This window comes from Muntiacus reevesi, chromosome 20 (assembly GCF_963930625.1).
Source record: "Muntiacus reevesi chromosome 20, mMunRee1.1, whole genome shotgun sequence".
Lineage (NCBI taxonomy): Eukaryota > Metazoa > Chordata > Mammalia > Artiodactyla > Cervidae > Muntiacus > Muntiacus reevesi.
This window is the reverse complement of record NC_089268.1, coordinates 18,149,737-18,166,539: the sequence shown is the minus strand read 5'-3', so window position 1 is coordinate 18,166,539 and position 16,803 is coordinate 18,149,737. Positions and strand designations below refer to the sequence as shown.

Here is a 16,803-nt window from a genome sequence, read left to right as displayed (position 1 = left end):
ACAACATCAAGTCACAAAAAGATGGTGAAACATTAAGTGGATATTGTGAAGGGAAAGAAACCTGTCTGAAAAAGTTACATGCTGTATGATTCTAAAAATATGACATGGAAAAGGTAAAACTATAGAGACAGTAGCTGCCTGGGATTGGTCAGGGAGGGGAGAAAGAATGAAGAGGATATCTAGAGCAGTGAGAATATTCTGTACAATACTATATAACATAATAGTGATATAATATTATATGATGGACTTCCCTCATGGCTCAGATGGTAAAGACTCTACCCACAATTCAGGAGACCAGGCTTCAATCCCTGGATTGGGAATATCCACTGAAGAAGGCAACCCAGTCCACTATTCTTGCCTGAAGAATCCCATGGATGGAGGAGCCTGGCGGGCTATAGTCCATGGGATCGCAAAGAGTCTGACACGACTGAGTGAGTAACACTAACATACATGATATAATGGTGGAAATATGCCATTATGCATTTAGCAAAACCCATAGAACCGTGCAACACAAAGAGTTAACCCTAATGTAAACTCTGGACTTTAGTTAATAACATACAGAAACTGACTCATCAGTTGTAATAAATGTATCACACAAGTGTAAGATGTTAAATAAATATAGGGAAACTGGTTGGGGGAAAGGAGTATTTAGAAACCCTGTATTTTTTGTTCATTCTTTTGTAAACCTAAAACTGCTCTAGGAAATAAAATCTATTACTTAAAAATACTAATAAATTTACAGATTCATCAAGGATGTACATCTCATTTCTGTTATCTTTGTTTATACTGGTAACAGAATTTTGACAGATGTTCAATTTGATGGGTCAAGTCTTGTCTTTTATTGTTGTTTTAACTACAATGCCCATTCGTTCTACTTAGATTGACATGTTTTCCAGATCTTTGGACTTTCCAGATTCACTTGTTATAAATCACCTGTTCATTTCCTGTGCCTGTTTTTTCAGTTGATTGTTGATTTTTTAAGATGTGGAACTGTGGCAGCTATTTTTTTTAAGGCTTATTCATTCTTTTTTTTTTTTTTTTTAACATGTTGCAAATGTTTTCTCACAATCTGTCATTTGTTTTTCAACTTGGATAATGATCTCTTTTGTCCCATTTGTTGTTGTTTAGTTACTAAGTCCTGTCCAACTCTTTGCCACCCATTAGAATGTTTCAAATTTTCAAGGAGTTTGGAGACACATGATCTGATCTGAGGCAGACTTGCAGATGAAGCCCATTCCTCTGGCCAGTCTTGTCTTTTTCGCTCCTGATGCTCCAAACTGAACCCAGAGCTCTCTGCTCCAGGGTGTCCATGGAGGCGCTTCTTGAGCATGTTCTGAAACTGGCACGGCTTTATCTAATGGGATGAACCTGGCTAAAGAGATTAGCAAGATGTCTTGTGGATCCCACTTTTAATCTGCAGCCTTCAGGCTGTCCCTCTTTGGTTGGGAAGGGAGCTACAGCGACGACGGGGAGGACTGGCCCCTTCATGAACTGTGACTCTGAGGTCTCTGCTCCCACTCGCGGGTTAACAGGGGTCCCAGGCTAGGGGGCACAACATGGGCAGCCCCCAGAGCAGCTCCCTGCAGCTTGGACCGTCTGCACCTTTCCCAAGGCCCTGAGTCTTCAGCCTCCAGGCTTATTGAGGTCAGGAGGGAGAGCTGTGCTGTGGGAGGCTACCCGGACTGCAGCCTGCAAGTATGGCGCTGCTGAAAGTCAAATTTGACCAGAAGAAGCGGGTCAAGTTGGCCCAAGGGCTCTGGCTCATGAACTGGTTCTCCGTGTTGGCTGGCATCATCATCTTCGGCTTAGGGCTGTTCCTAAAGATTGAACTCCGGAAGAGAAGCGATGTGATGAACAATTCTGAGAGCCATTTTGTGCCCAATTCCTTGATCGGGGTGGGGGTGCTATCCTGTGTCTTCAATTCTCTGGCTGGCAAGATCTGTTATGACGCCCTGGACCCTGCCAAGTACGCCAAGTGGAAGCCCTGGCTGAAGCCATACCTGGCCGTGTGTGTCCTCTTCAATGTGACCCTCTTCCTGGTGGCCCTCTGCTGCTTCCTCCTGCGGGGCTCGCTGGAGAGCACGCTGGCCCACGGGCTCAAGAACGGCATGAAGTTCTACCGGGACACGGACACCCCGGGCCGGTGTTTCATGAAGAAGACCATCGACATGCTGCAGATTGAGTTCAAGTGCTGCGGCAACAACGGCTTTCGGGACTGGTTTGAGATTCAGTGGATCAGCAACCGCTATCTGGATTTTTCCTCCAAAGAAGTCAAAGAGTGAGTGGTCTCCAGTCCTGGGGTCAGAGTGATGGGGGGCACAGAGACCCCAGCCTCTGACTCCCTCTGTTCAGTGCCTTTTCCTCCCCATTGGGTGCTCTGGGTATACAACTTATTACTGGTGTGTGTGTGAGGGTGTACTTGATTGGACATACAGAATTGTCAATATTCTATCATTTTTTCCTATAAAATTAGCAGCACTGAATGCAAATCAAAACCTCAATGAGGTACTATTACACGCCAGTCAGAATGGCTGCTATCCAAAAGTCTACAAGCAATAAAAAATTGTTAATTAATATTAAAAAAAAAAAAATTAGCAGCACTGTACGGTTCAACATAATGTTCGGCTAAGATGGGAGGACATTGTCAAGTTACAGAAGCAGCTTGAATGCAGATAGCCAGGGGAGACCCAGCCAGGACTGTGTCTGCTTCATACAGGAGGGGTGGGTCACATATACTGAGACAGTATCTGGCTGCTTGTCTCACTCACTCAAAGTGAATGGATTCAGTCCTACAAGCATAGATTTCTGGGCTGTTCCCATGTTTTCCAACTTTTCAACCTTGAGCATCCATTCTCAAAGTGTTTATCCCTGGATATGGTGGAAAAAGCAGAGGATGGGGGCAGTCAGGGGGTCTAAGCTGTTAGCTTTATCTCTATTGTTCATTAGATGGTGACCTTGGACAAGGGCTTTGACACCTTGGGCCGCCTGCTTGACCATCTCTCTCTTTTTAAAATTACGTATTGCTGTGCTGGGTCTTCGTTGCTGTGCATGGGTTTTCTCTAGTTGCGGCAAGAAGGGTCTACTGTCTACTTTCTAGTTGAGGTGTGCAGGCTTCTCACTGGGTGGCTTCTGTGTGGAGCACAGGCTCTGGAGTGCGCAGGCTTCAGTAGTTGTGGTGCATGGGCTTGGTGGCCCCGCGGCATATGGAATCTTCCCCGACTAGGGATTGAACCTGTGTCCCCTGCATTGGCGGGAGGGTTCTTAACCACTGGAACACCAGGAAGTCCTATTTGCCCATCTTTTAAATGAAGGCACCAAAATACACAACCTTGGTGATTATCTCCTAGCTCTGTCTAGAGCCTGGTAAACTATGGGTGCTCAATAAATGCCTGCTGGTGTTTACTACTTAAGTAATAATAATGCAACTTGATAAAGTGTTTCTGAAGTGTTCCTGGCTTGTGTAAAAGTAAAATCCTAAGGGGGATGTAAGGAAATGTTCAAGAGGAGACTCTCACCCTTTGTGTCGACCCTGGCATACCGCTCTTCCCAGAGACCCACCATTTGAGCCTTGAGTCATTTTCCAGGGAAAGGTTGGCCAGCCCTGAGTCAGCGACTCTCCCCCACCTCTTCTTTCTGTCCGACTCTCCCCATTCCCTGGCTGAGGCTAGGGGTTCAGTTGCTCCCCCAGGTGATTTATCCTCTGAGTGAGGCTGGTGAGTTAGGGGGCTGTGCACCCGGGACACGGGCACACTGGCTGCAGGATGTGGGTGAAGCCCAGACAACACTGGTAAACCCCAGATAGAAGGGAAGTCAGAATGAAGGTCACTGCTTGGGACTGTATTTTCTCTGTGAGAGGGGATTACTTCTATAAATCCCTCATCAAGGAGGCTTGTAAACCACTCTGCCCTTCCTAGGGGACAGGTCTGCAGAGATGGCACAAAGTGGCATGATTTATATATGTTGCCCCAGAAGGGTGTGAAGCCAGAGGGACAAGCAGAGTTCTAGGAGCTGGGGAGAGTGGGGAGAGTGGGAGTTGATGGTAGAACCAGCTTTTGTGATGAGCAGCAGGGGTTTCTCATCCTCTCTGTCATTTTCCTTGAATGTCTTCTGCAGGGTCAGTCCTTGACAAGACTTACAGGATCTCTCTGTAATCCCCAAATCCCCTTCTGTCCCAGGGTAGAGCAATGTTCCAGGCCGCTCCACTCCCAGTGGTCGGCATATCCAACTGGTCAGGCCAGCATTAAACTTGATCAAAATCACCTCAGTGGCCCATGCCAACTTATTGGTGTGAAACTATCCTAACTCCACTGACTTGGGAAAAATTTTCTCTGCTGCACACACACATACATATGGTCACAACATTAAGAGGAACTGAACATCCCTAACTGAGCCTGGCGCTTGTGGGCTCAGCCAAGCATGGACAGGTGGCTGGTTTTGGAGATTTCTCACAGAAATCTTTAAGGTCAATGGCTGGTTCCTAAAGGCTCCTGATCATGGAGATCAAGTGGACTAATGCAAGATGTTTTACAAGACTTTACAAGCCTTTGACCCACCCCCGGCCCCTCACCCGAACCTGCCCTGTTGCTATGTTGCTGGGGCTTTTGGGAGGAAAAGCATCCTTATTTGGTGGGCACAAAATCTCTCCTGGGGGATTTGTATTATTTTTAGTTGGTGTTATCTCTATTTTGTAGAAATTTGAGCCTCAGAGAGGTTAAGGGATGTTCCTAAAATCTCACAGCAGGAAGTAGCAAGCTGGGACTGGGACTGGGACTGGGACAGGACAGAGTTTTGGAAAACAAACCAGCTTTATGGACAGTATACTCCACACACCACACAACTCACCCATCTAAAGTGAGCAATTCAATGGTTTTTAGTATATTCACAGAGCTGTGCCGCCAGTACTGAGGCTGATTTTAGAACGTGTTCATCATCTTGCAGAGAAACCCTGCAGCCTTCAGTGTTCACTCCGACCTACCCTGCCCTGAAGTCCAAGTATCCACTACTCCACTTTCTGCCTCTATAGGCTTCCCTGTTCTGGCCACTTCATTTTGAATGGAATCATGTGGGATTTGTCCTTTGGGGTCTGGCTTCTTCCATCAGCGCACCGTTTTCAGATTTCATCCATGTCGCAGCAGGTGTCAGCGCTTGCTCCTTCTTCTGCTGGGACTCTGTCCCGCTATGGGGAGGGCCAGCTTTTGAGTCTGCTCTTTCCACTCTGCCGTTTCCACTCCACCTCATAGGCGTTAGATGAGTGCTTGTTCCCCAATGACTAAAACCTCTGGAGGGGGCTGGTTTGCCTCAGGTCGTCCCTCCTCCTGTCTCTGTCTTGTTCTTTCCTTCCTTCTCCAGAGGCACAGTGGAAGGTGTAGGCAGACATGATACAGGCTCAACAAACACCTGTGGATCGTGGTGGGATTCCTATCCTTCTGTGCCCGGATCTCAGATCATCATGAGGCCCCCCCAGTGGCACCCGGGACAGGACTGTGTTCCATTCTCCTGTGTTTACTTTCTCTCTCCCTCCCCGGCTCAGAGGTCCTGAGCCGGGGAGGGGGCTGTTACAACTCGGGGGGGGGGGCGGTTTGGTGGTGTCCTCAGAGGAATCCAGGAATGCCGCCTCCCTCAGAGGCTCTTGAGTCTTCAGAGCAAGGAATTGGGATATAGATTTGTAGTTCTTAACCAGAACTGCTTTTATTATTTTTTTTGCATTTCAACTTTTATTAGGGAGAATTGCAAGCATTCACAGAAGTAGAGAGATTATAAGAAATCCCCATGTACCTATCACCTTACTTTGATAAATGTAAACATTCTCCCTTTCTCGTTCCATCAGTACTGCCCTCGCTCCCCCAAAACACGCATTTTCCCTGGTCTGAGTATTAAGAAGCAAATCCAGGGCATTGTATCCTCCTCTCTGTAAAAACTTTGGGAGGAATTGCTAAGAGATAAAGAGGGTTTGTTTTTTCTGCCTTTTTGTTTTTGTTTAACAGATGCATAGTAGTAATCATGTCCACTAACACTACTATCATCTAATACACTGTCTGTGTTCAGTATTCTCTGATTGTCTCAAGATGCCTTTTACAGTTGGCTTGTTCAAATCAGGATCTAAATCACACTTTGCATTTGGTTGTTAGGAGACCTAACAACCTTTCTTACTCTTTACAGTTACCTTTTCATGCCATGTGCGTCTTGGAGGAAGTCAGCCACTTGTTCTGCAGAATTCCTCACATTCTGGGCTGGGGTCGTTACAACCAAGAGCTGTCATTTAACGTGTTCTTCTGTCTTCTGTTCCTGTGTGAACAAGTAGTGGGGCTAAGGTATGGCTGGATCCAGGTTCAGTTTCGGCAAGAACACCCGCTAGGGTGCTGCTGTAGCACCAGGTGGGACATGAGGTTTTCAACCAGTTTATAATAATAATTTTTTTTCGTTCACACCACTGGCACGTGAGGTCTTAGTTCCCCGACCAGTGATGGAACTGTGCCCCCTGCAGGGGAAGCATGGAGTCTTAACCATTGAGCCGCCAGAGAAGTCCCTATAATCATTCCTTTAAGGTTTCTTCCTGCTTTCATGACAAGATGAGCTTCAGGGTCTCGGGGTGAGAGGCAGAGCATGAAGATGCTCACAGGCCTTGGCACCGTCAGCCTGAGGGAACTGTAAGCCAGGAAGGGCTGGCCTGGGGCCCTCGGTCTGAGGGAGAAGCTGGCACTGAGCTCTTGCACTTTACTGTCCTTTCCACAGAACCCACAGGACGGTAAACTCCTCCTAAACAAAGAAGAGATATCTCGAAAATTCTGGACCTTGGCTAGGAGATCCCTGGGGGCTGTGTCTCCCCTCAGACTGGGGCTCCCTGAGGGTGGGGCTGTGTCTCCCCTCAGACTGGGGCTCCCTGAGGGTGGGGCTGTGTCTCCCCTCAGACTGGGGCTCCCTGAGGGTGGGGCTGTGTCTCCCCTCAGACTGGGGCTCCCTGAGGGTGGGGCTGTGTCTCCCCTCAGACTGGGGCTCCCTGAGGCAGGGCTGTGTTTCCCCTCAGACTGGGGCTCCCTGAGGACGGGGCTGTGTCTCCCCTCAGACTGGGGCTCCCTGAGGGTGGGGCTGTGTCTCCCCTCAGACTGGGGCTCCCTGAGGCAGGGCTGTGTTTCCCCTCAGACTGGGGCTCCCTGAGGGCACGGCTGTGTCTTCCCTCAGACTGGGGCTCCCTGAGGACGGGGCTGTGTCTCCCCTCAGACTGGGGCTCCCTGAGGGTGGGGCTGTGTCTCCCCTCAGACTGGGGCTCCCTGAGGGTGGGGCTGTGTCTCCCCTCAGACTGGGGCTCCCTGAGGGTGGGGCTGTGTTTCCCCTCAGACTGGGGCTCTCTGAGGGCACAGCTGTGTCTCCCCTCAGACTGGGGCTCCCTGAGGCGGGGCTGTGTTTCCCCTCAGACTGGGGCTCCCTGAGGGCACGGCTGTGTCTTCCCTCAGACTGGGGCTCCCTGAGGACGGGGCTGTGTCTCCCCTCAGACTGGGGCTCCCTGAGGACGGGGCTGTGTCTCCCCTCAGACTGGGGCTCCCTGAGGCGGGGCTGTGTTTCCCCTCAGACTGGGGCTCTCTGAGGGCACAGCTGTGTCTCCCCTCAGACTCGGGCTCCCTGAGGGCACGGCTGTGTCTCTCCTCAGACTGGGGCTCCCTGAGGACGGGGCTGTGTCTCCCCTCAGACTGGGGCTCCCTGAGGGCACTGCTGCGTCTCTCCTCAGACTGGGGCTCCCTGAGGTGGGGCTGTGTTTCCCCTCAGACTGGGGCTCCCTGAGGCGGGGCTGTGTCTCCCCTCAGACTGGGGCTCCCCAAGTACAGGTCTGTTTCTCCCTCTGAGACTGGACTCTCTGGTACTGGTCTAGATCTCTCATCAGATCAGTTCTCCCTGAAAGCAGTGCAGTGTCTCCTCTCAGACTGGGGCTTCCTTGCTAAAGGCTGGGTCCCCTCCTCTCCCCCTGCCTTTCAAAGAACTAATACTGCACTTGCTGTATACCAGGTTCTCTATGTGTATTAACCCAATTAATCTCCACCACACCACTGTCATTATTGTCATCTCTCAGGTGAGAAAACTGAGGCTCTCAGAGGTCAAGCGATTTGCCAAGGTTCCACAGGTGTCACTCAGCTGGCACACGGGCTGGGAACTGACTCATTATCAGTTTACACTCCTGGATCCCTCCTCTCCCCTCCCCTGGTTGTTTCCATTTGATGTTCCTTATTGGTTTATTAATTCACCTACTAAATTATATTGTTTTTTCCAGGAAAATTCCAATGTGATGACTTTCCCAAATTGTATCTTGGCTGTGAGAGAGTGAGCTAGAACAAAGCCTTACCTTAATCAAGACCCCTACAACCCTTGGTGAGCCCTGAGCAGAGATTTGTAGCCTGGGAAATACTCTGATATAAATAGCCAGCTCACCAACTAAGGAGCTCTCCTCTGCCTGACTTTGTCTTAAGAGGGTGAGTGGAGCCTTAATCTGTGGTTGGAACCAGGGCAAGTGCGAAGTAAACAAGACAGTACTCCTGAGGGAGAGGGAGGGCCAGTTCCAGAGATATGGGACCTCAAGAGGTCCTAGGCTGGGGGAACCCCAATATCATTCAGGCCAGAGCTGCCTTTCCTTAGGCCCCAATCTGAGGAGACACAGCCCTGCCCCAGGGAGGATAAGGCAGGTCTGCAGGCCTTACCCCAGTTGAGGGAAACCTGGAGAGTGCTCAGGAGAGGTGATGGTCGACAAGGAAGGGCTCCTGGGACAGGGAACAGGGGGAGAACTCACACCTTTCTAGGAAGTTTAACTAGAAAAGGGCTTCCCTGGTAGCTCAGCTGGTGAAAAATCCGCCTGCATTGCGGGAGACCTGGGTTTGATCCCTGAGTCGGGAAGATGCCCTGGAGAAGGGAAAGGCTACCCACTCCAGTATTCTGGCCTGGAGAACTGTATAGTCCATGGGGTTGCAAAGAGTTGGCCACGACTGAGTGACTTTCACTTCTCTAGCTAGAAAAAGCCAACAGGCAGAAAGGCCATAGAGACTCTGAGGAAACTCTGAGGGGAGAGGTGGGAAACTGCCATGGACTGGTCTTCCACGTCCTGTGTGACTTGGGTGAGGGCTTGCCCTGCTCTGGGCCCCATTTCCTCCTTGGTAGAACAGTCGGTGGGCTGCAGGGTACCCCCAGATGGCCAAGAGTGGAGAGGAGCCAGCATTCTCTCAGAGCCTGTGTCCTGGGCATCTGCTGACTGCCTCATCTCACCCTCCCCACAGTCCCTGATCAGCCCACCTCACACAGTCCGCAGCTCACACAGGCAGACTTGGGACTCAAAAGTCAGTTCTCTGTGCTCTAACCCACTGCGCTCCATGGGGACCCTGGGCCTGGCCCAGGTGGGAGCGGGTTCCAGAGGCTGCCTGCAGGTCAGAAAGAGGGATGAACAGCATCTGCATTTGGGGACTAGGGCTGTGGGGGCAGCTGGCCCCTCAGGACAGGGCTGGGAGCCCCAAGGTGAAGGTCTCTGCTCCTGTCCCCCCACTGGGACCACCTCAGCCAGCGGAGCCTGGTGCCTCACGAGGCTGTTCAGACAGCTGCTCCCATACGCTCGGTGTGGGTGAGCTTCGGCAGCGACCCCTCCTGTCCTTGGGCAAATGCCGCCCAGCCCTAGCCGAGGGCCAGTGTGGAGGTCTGCCCTTGAGGTCTGGGTCACAGCAGGGGCTCCCCCTCTGCTCCACAGCCGGCAGGACCCATGCCACCCGCTCACGCGTGACCTCTCCCCAGTGGAGTAGAGTGGTCTATTCCACCTCACAGTTGCTCCCCGAGAGCACACAGGCTCCTGTGAAAGCTCTTGTTCTGTCACCCGGCCCAGCCCCAGCCCAGGAGTCCACATTTCCCGCACAGTTAATATGTACCAGGCACTCTTCTAAGCCTTTGTACATGGATCCCTTCACACAATCCTCATGTCAAGTCCATTTTACAGATAAGTAAGCTGAGACCCACAAAGGTAAGGAACTGGTCCAGAGGGATGGATCTGGAATAAACTAAGGCTGTCCTGCTCTTATCATGGTCCTAGTCCTAGACCACCTGTGCATCCAGGGCCAGCTGTGCTGTGGGTCCTGTCCATGAAGCAGAGGCCAGGGACTGCAGGGCAGGTGGAAATATGGTCGCCATGATCCAGGTGAGGATTGTTCTGGAACCAGAGGCCACACTGTGCAGTATGGTATGGTCTTAACCAAACTGATCAGCAGACAGTTCACCGAAAAGAAACCACAAGTGGATCTTAAAACATATTAAAAAAAACCAAAAACCAAAAAAACATATCAAAAGATCCCCAATTTCACTTATAATGAGAAAAAAAAAGTAAATTTAGAACAACTTTGGAGATATTATTTTTCATCTATCAGGTTTTGGCAAAGATCAAAAACAGGACTTGTGTGGGTATCGCCAGTGGAGATGTCACTGTACAATCCCCCAGAAGAGAGACAGCAGAGCTCGGGTGCAACCACAGATGGGCCCGATGCAGAGACGCCTCTCCTAGCAGCTGATGCTCTAGATACAGTCCCAGTATGTGAACTGACCCAGTTCATGCTTGTATTAACACGAAACTGGGAGAATCCCCAATGTCCATCAGTAGGGAACTCGACAGTACCCCATGAGCTATCTGCACAATGGGGACACCATGCACCTCATTAAAACCTGGAGAACACTCCCCCCTGGCAGATATAAAGATCTCCAAGGTATTGTTAAGGGAAAAATAATGGTTTAAGGCAGTGTCAATATAATGTGATCATTTGGGTAAAAACAAAACAAACAAAAAGAATTTTTGCAAAATCTGAATTTGCTTGTCCACATCTGAGGCCTCTCTAGAAGGACAGACAGGGCTGGCCACAGTGAGGGCACCTGGAGGCCAAGAGACAAGAATGAGTGGGAGAATTTTTTGAATCGAGGAGATTTTACTTAGAAGCTAAATATTAACATCTTTTTTTTTTTTTCATTTTTTTCTGGCTGAGTGGCATGCAGAAACTTAGTTCTCTGACCAGGGGCAGAACTCATGCCCCCTGCAGGGGAAGAGTGGAGTCTTAACCACTGGACCTCCAGGGAAGTCCCTGAACATTGTTTAATTTTTTAAAAAAATATTTATTTATCTGGCCCTGCCAGGTGTTAGCTGTGACACGTGGGATATCTAGTTCCCTGACCAGGGATTGAACCCAGGCCTACTGCATTGGGAGCACAGTCTTAACCACTGGACCACCAGGGAAGCCCTTGAACATCTTTTTAAGAGTATGATTAGTTATCATTTTAATGAATATTGTTGGAAATAATATCTATTATGAACAATTACATGCTCCCTATTCTTATGCTGTAAGTCTGTTGTTACTATGTAATGCCTTGCAATTAAAAAAAAATTAAACTTAAAAAAATATTTCTTTATTCAAGATAACGTGTACATAATCAAGCGTGCAAATCTTAACTGTGCAGCTACATGAAATTTTTTTTTTTTGGCTGCATCATGAGCCTTGTGGAATCACAGTTCCCTGACTAGGGATTGAACCTGTTTTAATCACTGGACCACCAGGGAAGTCCCTGAACATCTTTTAATTTTTTTAAAAATTAAAAAAGACATTTATTTATTTATTTGGCTGTGCCAGGTCTTAGCTGTGGCACTCAGGGTCGTCAACCTCTGTTGTGGCACACGGGATCTAGTTCCTTGACCAGGGATTGAATCCAGGCCCACTGCATTGGCAGTGCAGTCTTAACCACTGGACCATCAGGAAAGTTCTTAAACATCTTTTTAAGAGTATAATTAATTACCATTTCAATGAACATTGGAAATAATTTCTATTATGAACTACATGCTCCCTATTATTATGTCATACAAGTCTGCTGTTATTATGTAATAATGCCTTGCAATTAAAAAAAACTTTAAAAACTCCATTTTTTAACTCAAGATAATGTGTACATAAGTGTGCAAATCTTAAGTGTGCAGCTACATAATTTTTTTTTTTTTCTGTCTGCATCATGAAGCTTGTAGAATAACAGTTTCTTGACTAGGGATTGAATCTGTGCCCCCTGCAGTGAAAGTGCAGAGTTTTAATCATGGGATCACCAGGAAAGTCCCTGCCCCTTTTGAATTTTGAACCCACCATGAATGCATGGTGTGCTCTAACCAAATATAAATAAAGAGAGAAATGTTAGAGTTGTGCAAGCTGCATCCTTCAGGTGAATAAGGCTCTTCCACCCAGTGGGGAAGGGTAGGGCAGAGCTCAGTGTGGATACAGAGCAAGCCATGGGCAATGACTCATTCCTTGTCCCTGCTGCAAAGGCCCAGGGTCAGAGCAGGCCTTCTGGAAACATCTGCTGGACAGAACTGATCTGGCCAGAGGGGGTGTTGGTTGTCCCCAGAGCTGTAAGGAGGAGATGAGGTTAGAGAAGGGGCTGGGAGCTAATGCTGATGGTCACGAATGCCAGGCAGAGCCTTGTCTCACACTTACCACCTTTCCTGCGGCTCTCATCCTACCAGCCTGGCATGGCTCCAATAAATCACTGCATGCCAGGCCCAACAACATAGAGTTGTTGGGTGATATTTTGCATAAATCTTTATTTTGGACTTCATAAAAACCGATGCGGTGCTCCATAGACTGGGGTCAAATGTTGTCCACAGGGCCACATCCATGTTCTGACACACATGATAGGTTCCAGGAGCACAGTGCTCGGGTTGATCTTGTGTTCAGTTGGGTGAAAACAACAGGCAATAAAAGAATGAACACATTCTTTATGTATGTGATTCGCTCTTGTCTAAATGCCCCCTCCTGTGACTTCCTTCCTATCTACACTGATACTTACCCCAGGATCTTGAGGAAACACTGAACCTCTAATAGGCTACCCTCGGGCAGTTCGAGTGAACAGCACTCTGGATCTCAGTTTTACCAAAGGTTGCTCACAGGCTTCCAGGGTGTTTCAGGATCAGCAGGTCCATAGAGTCTTTGAAATGTCTTGTAAGATTCTGTCGAATCTTCATTGCTATACAAGGGCTAGAATACATATGTTCCTTACTTACTTGCTTCTCGGTTTATCATCTGTCTCAGCCCTCTAAACATAAGCTCCAGGAAGCTGGGGCCTTGGCTTTCTGGGCCACTCCTCCATCTTCAGCAGCTGGAATAGCAGCTGAAGATGGAATAGCAGCTGGCTGGCACGTAGCTGACGAACAGCAAATTATTTCTCAAGAAGAATGAGTGAATGAACATTCCAGATTTTCAGAGACGAGGGATGGGAGAAACTGGCACCTGCTGAGAAGCCCAGGAGGCCGATCTCAAGTCATCTACCTGTTTCCTCTGCAGTCGCGTCAAGAGCAACGTGGATGGGCGGTACCTGGTGGACGGCGTCCCCTTCAGCTGCTGCAACCCCAACTCACCGCGGCCCTGCATCCAGTACCAGCTCACCAACAACTCCGCGCACTACAGCTATGACCACCAGACGGAAGAGCTCAACCTGTGGCTGCGCGGCTGCAGGGCCGCCCTGCTGAGCTACTACAGCAACCTCATGAACACCATAGGCGCCGTGACTCTCCTTGTCTGGCTCTTTGAGGTAGGCCCTGCTCAACGAGGGGGCAAGACGAGCGGGACTCACCTGCCCCGCTGGGATTCATGGGGTGGAGCTGGGCCCGGGGCTCCCTCCTGGGAACCAGCCCTCTGCTGGCATGCAGGCAGGCCCAGGCTTGAACACTGGCTCTTCCACTTTTTGTTTCTGTCCTATCACTTAAAGAAGAGTTGAAATTCATGGCACATGAAATCAATCTTTTTAAAGTGAACAAGTTGGAGGCATTTGGTACATTCACAGTGTTGTGTGACTACCACCTCTATCTTGTTCCAAAATACTCCCACCACCCCCTCAAAAAAACTCATATTCATTATGCAGTCAGACCCCTCCAGGCCTCCCGCTAAGCTCCTGAACCACCCATTTTTGTTCTGTCCTTGCGGCTTTATCTATTCTGGACATTTCATATAAATAGAATCATGTAATATATGACCTTTTATGTCTGACTTCTTTTACTTTGAATGTTTTTGAGGTTCATCCTGTGTCTCCACTTTTTGCACCTGAGGTCTCAGAAACTTATTGAACCTCTCTGTTACAGGGGGCTGACAGCACTTAGCTCTGGGGCTACTGGAAGGTAACAGGAGTTACAGGCACACTGATTTGTGCTTCTCTTGAAATTCTGGTAGCAGTTTACCTGGTATTCTGATTATCTCTAGGTTCATTTTCCATCATCTGTTAGGTTTAATTCCTCTCTGTAGCTGCAGGGCTTGGGATGTAGCAAGCCCTCATTCATTCATTGAAGAAATAAGCTCAAACACCTATGAGTGCTGGGCGCTGTCCTGGGTGCTGAACAAGAGCCCAAGGAGGGGTAAACTGAGGTAGTACAGAGGGTGACTCATGGGCTCCTGCTTTGAGCTGACGGCAGGAAACCCAGCCTACAAAAGTTAAATTTACAAAACCAGAAATATTAGGTGAGGAAACTGCCCATCAAAGAAGATTTACTGAAAGTTTCCTTTAAGTAAGTCTATCTTTAGTGCTATGGAAATTCACAGGTAGGTGTGCTCTCATCTGATACACACCACTTCTAACTTACCATGTCACACCAGAGGGATTGAACTGCCTGTTGATGGGGGATGAGATGGGGAGGGAGGCCTTCTTCTTACACTGAAGCAAAGGCAAGCATATTCATGGAAATTTATCGGTCCCTGGCTCCTTGAGGCAGAGTCTTAGGAATGAGTGGGTACAATGAAGAGAAAAGGTTACAAGGTAGAATGAGGATAGAAGGTTAGAAGATTGCATCCCTTGAAAAGCCATTAAAAGAAGACTGAAAGTATAACTGAAGTCAGTGGGAAAATTGAGTTCCACTGACTGCCTCTCTGCTTACCCACTTTTCCAGAAATCTAGTGACTGCTTAAGAAGAACAGTTCACTGGGAACAGGGAGTTTGCATGTCCGTGACTTTTGCTTGAGGCTTTTAGTGGGCAGACTCTGCGATGCACACAAGGGTGGATGAGCTGATAAGATTCTGCCCTCAGCCTTGCCCTCCTGGGTTTCACAATCCAGTGAGGATATGACACCTCAATACTACTACTAGTGCAAAATTCATACTGTGGCAGGAGGCCTTCTTGAGGAAAGAAGGAAAGAATCAGAATGGGCACATGGATACCAGGAGGACTTCCTGGAGGAGGGATTTTTTTCACTGTAAAAATATCTTATTAAACTTTTAGTCAATGATAATTATAACAAAACCCTAAAACTACTAGTTACTAAAATCATACACTACCATAATTATTAAATACTCCCAGAGCATTCATTCACAGATGTCTACTGAGGCCCTACCACCATGGGGTGCCCTTCTAGGGCTGGGACAGCAGGTGAACAAGATGTATCAAGGCCACTCCTGCCCTCGGGGGGTGGATGTTCTCTGTTAGTGGGCCTAGGCCTCTCACGGAGTTTGCTATACCATCAAAGGAAGAGGGCAAGCAAAGCAGGAATTTGTGTAGAAGCAAGTGGCCAACACAATACAGGGTTAGAAAAGTAGAAAGAATACTTACCATGCTGCCTAATAACCAACTACAGCTGACACTCCTATTCATCCTTGCTTTGCATGAGGTGCCACGCTCCACACACAATGGAGTGTCACAGCATGCCCATGGAACAGGCGGTACTTCATCTGAAAATCTGCAAACCAGATAAGTAAACTGAGACTTTCTGGTCACATGGCTGGCTAGGTGCCAGGGCTGAGGCTTGAATCCAGGCATTCTGGCACCAGAGTCTGTAGCAGTGACTGCCAGTGAACAAATCCAAACCAGTCACCCACTCATCCCCATACTAATCAGAAATAACAGAAGTAGAGGCAAACCATCTATCACCTTGTTTGCAGGAAAAAAGATGACTTTTTATTCTGTCCAGCAAATAGTTGCTGAGCACCCAATATGTACCAAGCGATGTGCTAGGAATGAGGTTTTTAGGGGCCCTGAATATTAAATCCCACCATCCAGAAGAGCCTCTGTGAGAGGCTAGGGCATGGAGAAGGAGTCCAGGATTAATGTCCCTCAGGACAGGGGAGACCTAAGGGGAGGAGCACCCTAATACTCCAGGCAGAGATAACCACACATGGTAAAACTGGCAAGGAGAAAGGCCAGGTGGGCAGGATCCAAAGCAACCTGGAGTGACCAGGAAGGGAGGAGAAGAGGGCCAGAGGTGAGGCGGGGGCAGCGGGAGGTGTTTCGAGCACTCAGGCATGGCTGGGGCAGGCCCTCATCAGCTCAGACCCAGCAGAGCCTTGTCTGCAGGGCCCCCGTGGCTTCTAGGTCACCCCTGCCCCGGCCACTTTCCCACTCCTGTTAAGTCTCGTCTCCCCACACCAGGCGACCGTCACCGTGGGGCTGCGCTACCTGCACACGGCGCTGGAAGGCGTGGCCAACCCCGAGGACCCTGAGTGCGAGAGTGAGGGCTGGCTTCTGGAGAAGAGCGTGCCGGAGACCTGGAAGGCCTTTCTGGAGAGCGTGAAGAAGCTGGGCCAGGGTAACCAGGTGGAAGCCGAGGGCGAGGACGCAGGCCAGGCCCCGGCGGCAGGCTGACGGCCCTTCGGCCCCCTCCCCTCTCAACACTGAGAAGTAGTGGACTCCAGGAACCTCGGATACCCCCGATCCCATCAGACTCTCCCAAAGAGGGCGGCCGTCTCACAGAGGCTCTTCTGGATGGTGGGATTTAATATTCAGGGCCCCTAAAAACCTCAGTTGAATGAACGTCTCAAACTGTGAGTGCATGAGTCCTGCTCAGCCCCACT

General features: G+C 49.1%; 1 protein-coding gene across 1 annotated transcript; it reads left to right on the top strand.

The window, feature by feature from the left end:
- Positions 1-1,697: 1,697 nt before the first annotated feature.
- PRPH2 (peripherin 2) lies at positions 1,698-16,594 on the top strand. Its single transcript, XM_065911883.1, has 3 exons — positions 1,698-2,278; positions 13,317-13,563; positions 16,382-16,594. The coding sequence occupies exons 1-3, from the start codon at positions 1,698-1,700 to the stop codon at positions 16,592-16,594; spliced, it is 1,041 nt and encodes a 346-aa protein (XP_065767955.1).
- The last annotated feature ends 209 nt before the right edge of the window (positions 16,595-16,803 follow it).

Bases quoted from the DNA above. Each gene is read 5' to 3' on its own strand.
- PRPH2 (XM_065911883.1), top strand. From the start codon at position 1,698: ATGGCGCTGCTGAAAGTCAAATTTGACCAGAAGAAGCGGGTCAAGTTG. The intron at 2,279-13,316 runs GTGAGTGGTCTC...TTTCCTCTGCAG, and splicing joins TCCTCCAAAGAAGTCAAAGA to TCGCGTCAAGAGCAACGTGG. The intron at 13,564-16,381 runs GTAGGCCCTGCT...TCCCCACACCAG, and splicing joins TCCTTGTCTGGCTCTTTGAG to GCGACCGTCACCGTGGGGCT.